This window comes from Mus musculus, chromosome 5, assembly GCF_000001635.26.
Source record: "Mus musculus strain C57BL/6J chromosome 5, GRCm38.p6 C57BL/6J".
NCBI classification, from domain to species: Eukaryota; Metazoa; Chordata; class Mammalia; order Rodentia; family Muridae; genus Mus; species Mus musculus.
Window position 1 is genome coordinate 123,573,044 of NC_000071.6, and position 10,431 is coordinate 123,583,474.

The following is a 10,431-nucleotide window of genomic DNA, read 5'->3' on the forward strand; positions in this document are numbered from 1 at the left end:
ATCCGAGTCGCTGAGGCACATTGAACGCGAAAGGCGGAGTCCTGCTGACAGTGATGCTCCTTCAAGGTCCTAGTGCGCATGCGAGGAGGAGTCCCCTCCCCGCCCCTTTCTAAAGTATTTCCCTACCATGCCTAAGAATGGTGAGCAGTGAAAATTGACTTTGTTTGTTTGTTTTCGAGACAGGGTTTCTCTGTGTAGCCCTGGCTGTCCTGGAACTCACTCTGTAGAACAGGCTGGCCTCGAACTCAGAAATCCGCCTGCCTCTGCCTCCTAAGTGCTGGGATTAAAGACGTGAGCCACCATCCCCAGGTCTTAAGGATGGAATTTAGATGTTATTTGTCGCGTTTAAAAGCACCATCCTTGTGTCTTCACAGCTAGAATACTGGTGTAAAATGGCGATCGAGGCCAAACTACAAAATGCACCTTACTACACCCAGTAAGTGGTTCAATCGCAGAGCAAGCTTATCTCTCCAAGTTCAAGGCCAGCCTGGTAAACATAGCGAGCTCCAGGACAACCAGGGCTACACAGTGAGACCTGTCTCCACATAAACAAACAATAAATGGACTGGAGAGATGGTTCACCAGTTAAGAGCACCTGCTGCTCTCCCATAGACCAGGTTCCCAGGATCCACAGTATAGCTCGTGACCATCTGTAACTCCGGTTCCAGGGTGTTGTGTTTTATAAAACAAGAAAAGGAAGCCAGGGATATGCTTGATAGAGTGAGGTATGGTGAGGTGGAAGGTGGTGCCTCTGCGAGCTTATGCTGAGACATCCCTTCCCCATGAGGTAACAGCCATATGACGGATATAGTATGGAATAGAGTTTATTTAGGGCATGGGGAGATGGGGAGGGGAGTTGAGGAAGGAGGTGGGGAGGGGAGAGGAGGGAAAGGGGAAGGGAAAGAGAGAGGGGGAGAGGGAGAAAATAGAGGCGTAGAGGCCGGCCAGGAACACGTGGAGACAGACAGGAAAGGGGAAAGGAGAGAGAAGGGAGAGGGAAGAGAGAAGGTAAGAGAGTGGGGGGGGGGGGGCCGCAAGCAGCCTCTTTTATATTGAGTCAGGCACACATGGCTGTTGCCAGGTAACTGCGCAGCAGAGCCTGGAAGAAATGCTAACACGGGATCTAGTGCCCCTTTCTCACCTAGGAGAGCAAGGCACACAGCACTGATAGATACTTTCAGGCAAACACAGTTTAAAAAATAAGAGAGAGAGATGGCTTAGTGGGAACACGCTGTTCTTCCAGAGAACCAGAGTTGGGGTTCCAGCTCAAAACTGCCTGTAACTCCAGCATTCCAGTTCCACATCCTCTATGCCCACTTCTGATCTCCATGGACTCACGGCAAGTTAATGATACTGAAGTTGAGAATAATAATCTGTTGCAAGGTATTATTCTTATTTATATTTTATGTAAATGAATATACTATCACTCTTCAGACACACCAGAAGTGGGCATCAGATCCCATTACGGATTGTTGTGAGCCACTGTGTGGTTGATGGGAATTGAACTCAGGATCTCTGGAAGAGCAGTCAGTGTTCTTAACCACTGAGCCATCTCTCCAGCCCCCACAAGATATTATTTACAATGTTTTTTTTTTTAAGCATCTGTGTGGGGAGACAGTCATTTAGTAGATATTCAAAGGCAAACACTAACACTTTTGAGAGTTTCTAAAGAGTTGTGGATTACTAATCAGAGATGGAGTAGCACAGCCTATAATCCCCACTGGGGAGGCAGAAGAGGAGGAGAGTAAGTTGTGAACCTGTGTGGTCTACATAGTAAGGCCTTATCGCAAGGTCTGGGGATATAGCACAACGGTACAGGTACAGTGCTTGCTAGGGCTTGAAAGGCTTTTGGTTTGACCCCAATCACTAAGTAAATAAATAAATAAATGGAATCAAACATTGCTGTAACCAGAATACTGAAGCTTACGTTTCCAGTTCTCATAAGAGTCAGTAAAAAGAGACAAGAATACATTATTAAATTATTATTAATTATTAAAAACTTACTTTTAGGGGCTGGAGAGATGGCTCAGCGGTTAAGAGCACTGACTGCTCTTCCAAAAGTCCCGAGTTCAATTCCCAGTAACCATATAGTGGCTCACAACCATCTGTAATGGGATCTGATGCCCACCAGGTGTGTCTGAAGAGAGCCACAGTATACTCACATACATATTATGTGTAGGTGTCTGTGTTTGTCTGCATGTGAGTTTGTACACATGAGTGCAGGCACCCTCAGAGGCTAGAGGCGTCAGATCCCCTGGAAGCGGACTTATAGCCATGGTTGCTGGAAAACCAATAGCCGGCCTCTGGAAGAGCAGCAATGCTCTTAACCACCAAGGTGTGTCTCAGCCCCACCAAGAATGGAATCTTTAAGTTGTGCTGTGTTCAGAGAGCTAGTGACCTGAAAGGGTGATACAGGGGTGGGGAAATGGGGGTGCACCGGGCCAGCCAACTGTGAGTCCAGTGTCATCCCTCTGGTTAGGAGGTCAATCACATTAACCTCTTATCACCTGGATGCCTGAGCCCAGTCTGCCAGTGTTGCTAGTGTTTGTCCAAGGCCATCTAGAAAGCTAACACAAACAAGCTATGGATAGATAGTACCTGCCTGTGTGCTAAGCTAGCAATGACTTGTGTGCGCACATTCCTTGTTATGCTATGGAGTGTGGAATATCTGCTCCCATCCCCAACCCTGTTCGTCCCAATGACATCTTTTTTCTTTTTAAATATACGAATAAAGCAATGGACAATCCAATATATTTAACATTTGAATGGCTCACAAAGTGCTTTGAGATAAGATAGCAGTTATTTCTCTTCCTCTTCCAGCTTCTAACAGGATCTCGTGTAGTCCATGCTGGTAGTGAGCTCACTATGTAGCTGAGAAGGACTGAATCCCTCTCCAAAGTACTGGAGTGACAGATGCCTGCCACACATGGCCTTATTTTGTTGTTTTGTTTTTGTTTTTTAAAATGTTTGAGGCTAGCAATGATATACAGAGCTAGTTCTAGTATAGCCAAGGCTATAAAAAGAAACAACAAAAAAAATAACTTGAAAGGTGAAAGATGGGTTGTCGAGATGGCTCAGCGGGTAAGAGCACAGACTGCTCTTCCGAAGGTCCCGAGTTCAAATCCCAGCAACCACATGGTGGCTCACAACCACCCGTAATGAGATCTGACGCCCTCTTCTGGTGCATCTGAAGACAGCTACAGTGTATAATAATAAATAAATCCTTGAGCAGGGTTGACCAGAGCTAGCAGAGGTCGTAAAAATTCAATTCGCAACAACCACATGAAGGCTCACAACCATCTGTGCAGCTATGGTGTACTCACATACATCAAATAAAAAAAATAAAAATAAATAAAAGAAAGGTGAAAGACATCTTTCATGTTCTGGTGGGAACAGAATTGGTTGTTGATGGTTCGTGACTTCTCTCAGAAGCCTAGGGACCTTCCGCAAGGTTGTCAAGAGGTTGTGTAGTCTTCTGGGACATTTTCCCTCTGTGGGGTTAGAACCATTTTCAAGCTTTGTACACCCTGTCCCTCCTCGAGGCAGGGTCTCATCGTATGAGCCAGGCTGGCCTTGAACTCCTGACAATCTACCTGCCTCAGTCTCTCAACTGTTAGGATAACAGGTCTCCAGCTGTCTCTCCCCTCCCCCCATCCCCACCTGCAATTCCTAAATTTCCAGAAACACTGAACATAAGTCAAAGCCTAGTACCTGGTATTTCTGTGTGTGCACATGTAGGTACATGCTCAGGCCGTCATTTCTAAGGTGCCATCTGCCTTTGTAAAATTCTTTTACTGGCTTGAAACTTGCCCAGTAGGTTAGGTCAGCTGGCCTAGGAATCCCCTAGGGGCATGCCTCTCTCCTCTGTGCCGGGATTGCACATGTGTGCCACCGTGCTCCACTTTGTGATTCTGGGATCAAACTCAAGTCCTGACTGAACTATCTCCCCAGCTTGTTTTATTTCCAGACAAGTTCTCCTCAAACTTGCTATACAACCAAGGAAGACCTCCTGGTATGATCCTCCTACCTTCACCTTCCCAATGCAGGAACTAGATATTTGCCACCATGTCCAGTTCCACATCTTTTCCATATTTACTCAGTGACTGACAGCATCATTCCCAAGTGTGTGAACCCTGAAGTAACCCAGGGTCTCTGTGTAACACTGGCACTCCTTTTGTAGACCAGGCTAGCTTTGAATTTAGAGATCCATCTGCCTCTGCCTCTTGGATGCTGAGATCAAATCAATGATTTTAAGGCTTAGCATTCAAGTCTCTGTCTCTGTCTCTCTCCAGGATTTCTCTGTATAGCCCTGGCTATCCTAGAACTCCCTTCATAGACCAGGCCCTTGAACTCACAGAGCTCAGCCTGCCTCTGCCTCCGGAGTGCTGGGATTAAAGGTGTGAGCCACCATCCCCTTGGCTTCTCTGCTCCTTTTTAGACAGTCTTATGTAGCTCAGGCTGGTCTCTAACTTGTTACATAGGCAAAGATGGCCTTGAACTTCTGCCTCTTCTGCCTCTGCCTCCAAAAGGTCCAGCTACACAAACACAACCACTTCTTATAATTGTTTAGAAACTTGTTTTATAGAAGTGAAAGGAGCTATTTGGGGACCTGACATTGGGGCTCCGTGGTAGAGGGAGTAATGGATTGCCTTTGGAATCTAAAGGGCTTTCCTACTTGAAGAAAAAAAAATGACAAATAATCCTAAGAATATTATGTGTTTACTACCACTGCCAAAAACCAACCAACCAACCAAAGAGACCCAAAACATTTATTAAAGTAGATACAGAACTCAGATTTTAATACTGCTTTCCATAGTTTGTTTGTGAAATAATTCCTATAGTTTTATTAACCCAGAATGCCGACGGGCAGCAGATGTATTGACTGCTCACTCATCAAGCACAGTGGATAACCTTAAGGGGAGACGGGGCAGAGGCCTATATACAATGACGGAAGTTCTCGTCCTGCACACTGCGTGGAGGTGCATGTGGCTCCTTTTTACATATTCTCAAAGACATTCAAGTGAAGACAGAGAGACGCAGACTGGCGGGGTCAACTCTTCAGTTGGTTGAGGTCCTTTGTTTTATCTTTTTTGTGATAAGAAAATCCAAAATTATTCATGTTGAATTTCTCATCATACATTCATTTAAAAATACAGTAAAAAACAAACAAACAAACACACCCCACAAATGTATAAAGGAGGGTTGTAGATCAGTTAGCTTAGCTCTCTGAAGAGTGGCTTAGTTTGCTGCTGGGGTTATCTGCTAAGGAAGGGAAACACAAGCAAGGAGCCGGAGACTGTTCTTCCAGCTACTCCGATCTGGCTAAGAAACATCATGGAGACAAAGACGATAGCTGGAACCTCACAGCAGAGACCACCGCAGAGCCCATCTTGGGCCCAGTCAGTCACATGCTGGTGAGCCTTTAGATGTTTTCTTTTTCATAAAGGTAAAAAAATCTGAAAAGAAGACACATTGTATAGACTTTTTCCCAAAATATAGATTCTTTTAAAAATATATACACATATAATATATAGACGTTGAAATTATGTAAAACCAGTAAAGAAAACACCACTGTCGGTCCATGGGTGCAGCATATAGATTAGAAAATGTCCCCACAGCAGTTCGGGCTTTCCCCTCCCTTTTACCTGTTTTCATGATTTATAGTCACACCTAAGTATTGTCAAGCCTGGAAAAAGGCCCTCCTGAGAGCAGGGAGTGCGAAGAGAAGAGCTTGGGGTTTAGAGATGAGAGTATTTAAATGAGGCAGGAAATCACAAAGTGGCACAGGGTTTTTTTGCAACTCATTCCAGTGTCAAAGCATAACAACAACAACAACAACCTAAATATACAGATGTAGCCAGGAAACATTTTAGTGCAAACATGAGAGTCAACGGCATCATTTGAAGTTTCCTAAATAAGATACTGCCAGGGTCCCACTTGTCCCAGAGGGTTTCTCTAGGAACAAACAGGAACTGTGCCTGGTACAATGTCTTAAACCTTAAAAATCCAGAAAACAAGGACGGAAGTGCAAGCCCACCTACCAAATATTTATTATTATTTTAACTTACGAGGGGAAATGAAAGGGAAACTTGTTGAAGATCAAAATATTTTCTCAGATTTGTTGACAGGGGTCAAAAAATAAGGAGCTCTTCTGAAGTTGCACACCAATGCTGGCGGGAGCTGCTGAGGAGCCGGCGTTTGTCGGGGAAGCCCTTCCTGCCCTCCCGGCTTCCTCAGAAGGTCTCGTCGTCATTGCAGTTGGTTGCCCAGTGCCCAAACATCTCACAGATCTCACAGTATGGCCGCTCCTCGCTCCGGCTGCCATGGTGAGTGGAATGGGGAGGATCTTCCGACATCTGTGCCTGGGTGGGACAGTCCTCTGTATCGTGGAGGTCAAAGCAGTCACAGATGTCACAGAAGAGGCGGGGTTTCTTCTTGGACTGCTTTTCCTGGTCATCACTACAAAAGTCAACATAGAAAACCAGGAAGTTGGTCAGAAAAAAACTCAGGTGACAGAACTCCTAGAGAATTTTTAAATGCCTTGGGACTAACAATAGCCACAGCTAGCAGCTTCCAGGACAGACCTTTATAAAATGTGCAGGCGAGGCTGGAGGATGGCTCAGCTGCTAAGACAGAAGGCCCAGCACCCATCAGAGGCTCATAACCATCTGTAACTCTAGTTCCACAGCATCTGATGCCCTCTTCTGGCCTCCAAGGGCACCAGGCACACATGTGGTGCACATATATACATGCCAACAAAATACTTGTATACACAAAATAAGTCTAATAAAATGAGCAGCTTGGACCCCTGCGCTCTGTTATTCTTGCCAGGTGTATGGTGGTTTGCCCTGACAAAGTGGCCACACAGCAACAGGTTCTTTCTAGCTGACAGCTGCTAGAGACGCTGACCATTGACACTCAGATCTCGTCTGATGGACGACTGCACTCTGTCATACCTGTCATAACTGTTCAGGTCTTCCCCGTTGCCATTGAGTGCAGCTTCAGACATCATCTCCACCTTCATCTTGAGGTCTTGGTTCTTTCTTTGAAGATCCACTATTACCGAGTTGAGGAAATCAATCTGATTTTTTTTAAAGAAAAGAGAAGCAGTGAGCTATGTGGACATCTGAGCCTGTCACAGCTGCAGTGTCTAGAAGTGGGGAAGGATACGCTCACACCACAGCTGCAAACGTGTGTCACAGCAGGGCAGGGACAGGGACGCTGAGGAAGTGAACTGCAGCTGGCGGGAGATCACAGCTAGTGAGAGGCACGGAGGTTTCCTTCTTCCCTTCTCCATCCCTCAGTGTTTGTTACTAAGAAACTATTTTGTATCAAAAGACACTTTCAATTCATGTCATTGAGTCTTTGTAGCTGTGAATGGGTGAACTTCACTTGTCATGCAGATAAATGACATTACACTCAAATCACTAATCTGCGGACTGGTGAAATGCTACTGAGAATTTCCAAGAAAACAAAACACTTTATACTATCCACAGTCAAAATCTCACATTTCTGAATACTTGGTTTGTTTTTCCTTCGTGTGTGTGTGTGTGTGTGTGTGTGTGTGTGTGCGCGCGCGCGCGCGTGCGCGCTTGCGTGTGATTGTGTGTGCGTGCGTGTGTACCCAGGGTGTCTTCAGAAGAGAGATAGGAGCTTACTAGAGCTGGCCAAGCCCCTCTTCTGCTGAGGACAGGTATGGCATGCTCCCACACATACAGGAAGGATAACTTGGTCTAAGAGCAAAGTGCAAAGTGACCACTAAAAAGTAACATGTCCCCAACACTTCCTGTCTTTTAAGGGTTCTCTAAAAACAAAACATTCTTCCCTCTTTTACAAAGTAAAAGGTTTCATTTCTGTGAATTGGAAAGTTTCTCTCTCTGAATACATACACTTTAGCTGTTCTTCCTTCTGTTTTTGAATAGACTCTTGCTAAGTATCCCAGGCTGGCCTCGGACTATTAAGTTTTGTGTGATATACACCTTTAGTCCCTGCACTCAGAGGCAGAGCAGGCCCTGTCTGTTACTTTAAAGCTAGCCTGGTCTATATAGTTAGTCCCTGCCTCAAACAAACAAAAAACAAAACCCCAAACACAATTCACCTTGAACTTTCCTTCTTTACTTCTTTTTAAAAGACAGGATCTTACCCTGTAGCTGTCTCAAATTACTACAGCTCTTTCTGCCTCTGCCTCATGAATACTGGGGTTACATGGATATACTACCACCCCTGACTTTCTTTTTTTTTATTCTAGATTTATGTGTATGAGTGTTGTGCCTGTGTGGCTGTGGAGGTCAGGAGGGGGCCACTGGATTCCCTGGAACTGGAGTTATGGATGGTTGTGGACCACTGTGTGGGTGCTGGGAACTGAACCCAGTCTTCTGTAAGAGCAACCACTGTTCCTAACCACTGAGCCACCTCCCCAGCCCCCCACATCTGACTTGCAGGTTGCATCCTCTAAGTCATTCTGTAAGGCTCCATTCCAGGGATGAGGGGACCATGCACACAATCACACACGCACGAGTGCACACAAATTAGGAAGCATAAAACAAACCATTTGCTGATGGGAGGGAAAGAGTTGGCGTCAGCAGCAGAAACAGACGGAAGCAGAAGGGAAGGGGAGAGAAAACAATGTTAATTCTTTACCACGCCAGAGACACTGAGACAAAGCTACTACTGAGTCGGCTGGAGTCCGAAAGCTGGTTAAAGGAATTCCTTACAGCTCTGGCTTTTAATATAGGCTTAGACAGATCCCAGTGTCCTGTCCACCAAAAGGGAACTGACTAAACTATGGTACATCCATACAATGGAATACTACACAGCTAAAGAAAGGGTAAGCATAGAATGATTTAGGTGGTATGCTACTAATGTTTAAAAAAAAAATGGAGGCTGGAGAGATGGCTCAGAGGTTAAGAGCACTGACTGCTCTTCCAGAGGTCCTGAGTTCAATTCCCAGCAACCACATGGTGGTTCACAACCATCCGTAATGGGATCTGATGCCCTCTTCTGGTGTGTCTGAAGACAGTGACAGCATGCTCACATACATCAAATAAATAAATCTTAAAACAAAGCAAACAACTTCAGAGGGGGCCGTTGGGGTGGTGCTACGCAGCTGTGCTTCAGTCATGGGAGGCAGGGCAGCAGAGTTCAAGGCCAATAAGGGCTGCATAAAACCCCATGTCTCAAAAAAGAAAAAAAAAAAAAGTCAGGTGGTAGTGGGCACCTCTTTAATCCCTGCACTTGGGAGGCAGAGGCAGGTGGATCTGGTCTACAGAGTGAGTTCCAGGACAGCCAGGGCTACACAGAGAAACCCTGTCTTCAAAACCAAAACCAAAACCAAAACAAGGTAAAACTCAAGGGTACTAGAGTGTGCTTGCGAGAGGCAGGGCGCTCCTGTGTCCCACAGGCTGACCTCAGACTCCACTGATTCTTCTACCTCAGCCTTCCAAGTGGCAGAGCTAGGGATGCGCTATCACACACCACAGCTACAAAAACAACAAAACCCTAAGATGTCTGCAACAGGTGAGCCCCGGGGAACAGTGTCAGCATGTGGGAAATGAGCAGCGGAGACCAGAAGGCTTTTTGCTATGTACTCTTTAATGCCCAGCATTATACTCTGGAGATACCTAGTGACTCTGGGAAATGGGCATGCAGACAGCAGAAGGTAATAGAAGAGCATTACCTGACTCTCCTGGGCTCTCTCATCCTCTTCCGCCTGAGCATCAGTGTTACCTTGTGTGAAAAAAGGAACAAGGACATCAGAGGGAGCACTGGGAAACACATCAAGCCAGATGCTCTCTCTGAGACTGGGGATAAGTCCCTGCCTGCTCTCTGGCCGCTACTGGGTCCCGAAGATGCTGGCTCTGTCCCTTCAGGGCCATCTCTCAGGATGGCCACCTAGGGGTACTAGCATCTCCCACCGAGGAGATCTCTGCTCTCCTTGACACTTTGCACTTTGAGGCCTTGTGGTTTGCTTGTTTGGTGGCAGCCGTCATGTACTGTCTTATGTGTGGTGTCACAGTCTCACAGTGTGAGGCGACAACCCCAAGCACACCTGTGACTAGCTAGCCCTTTGGCTAAGTGTCGGGAGAGGTGGGGGCAGGGCAGCAGGGCAGCAGATGGGAAGGAAGGGCACCTCTACTGGGAGAGGCTCTCTGGAGGCGGCCACTGAATAGCGATGGGAGAAAAGTGGGATGAGGCGGAGCCCCCGTCGGACGGGCAGGTGGGCCGGCGGGCGTCCCCTTACCTGAGGAGCTGCTGAGCTGCCTCTTGTTCTCCTTGAGTTGAAGTTCCAAGTTTTTGACCTTGAGCTCAAGCTTCACCTTATCAGACTCCAGTGTCTGCACAACTGAGTGCAGGGACTTGGCGGTGGCATTCTCTCCCCTGAGCACTGTGACCTGCAACGCAGATGCTGGGCTCAGGCCAGGAGGAGGGGCA

General features: G+C 46.5%; 1 protein-coding gene across 37 annotated transcripts in view; it reads right to left on the bottom strand.

Annotated features, from left to right (window-relative positions):
* Positions 1-4,750: 4,750 nt before the first annotated feature.
* The window catches only part of Clip1 (CAP-GLY domain containing linker protein 1), a 106,813-nt gene continuing 101,132 nt past the window's right edge, over positions 4,751-10,431 (bottom strand). For 27 of the 37 annotated variants that reach the window (XM_030254711.1, XM_030254713.1, XM_006530416.4 and 24 more), the window contains 5 exons: positions 10,241-10,391; positions 9,677-9,726; positions 8,549-8,554; positions 6,957-7,081; positions 4,752-6,459 (listed from right to left, as the gene is read on the bottom strand). In XM_030254711.1, coding sequence (XP_030110571.1) covers positions 6,234-6,459; positions 6,957-7,081; positions 8,549-8,554; positions 9,677-9,726; positions 10,241-10,391 — 558 coding nt within the window. In that variant the 3' untranslated portion in view covers positions 4,752-6,233. Of the gene's footprint in view, positions 6,460-6,956; positions 7,082-8,548; positions 8,555-9,676; positions 9,727-10,240; positions 10,392-10,431 lie in introns of all 37 variants that reach the window. The other 10 variants (NM_001359222.1, NM_001359221.1, NM_001347468.1 and 7 more) reach the window with 3 other exon arrangements.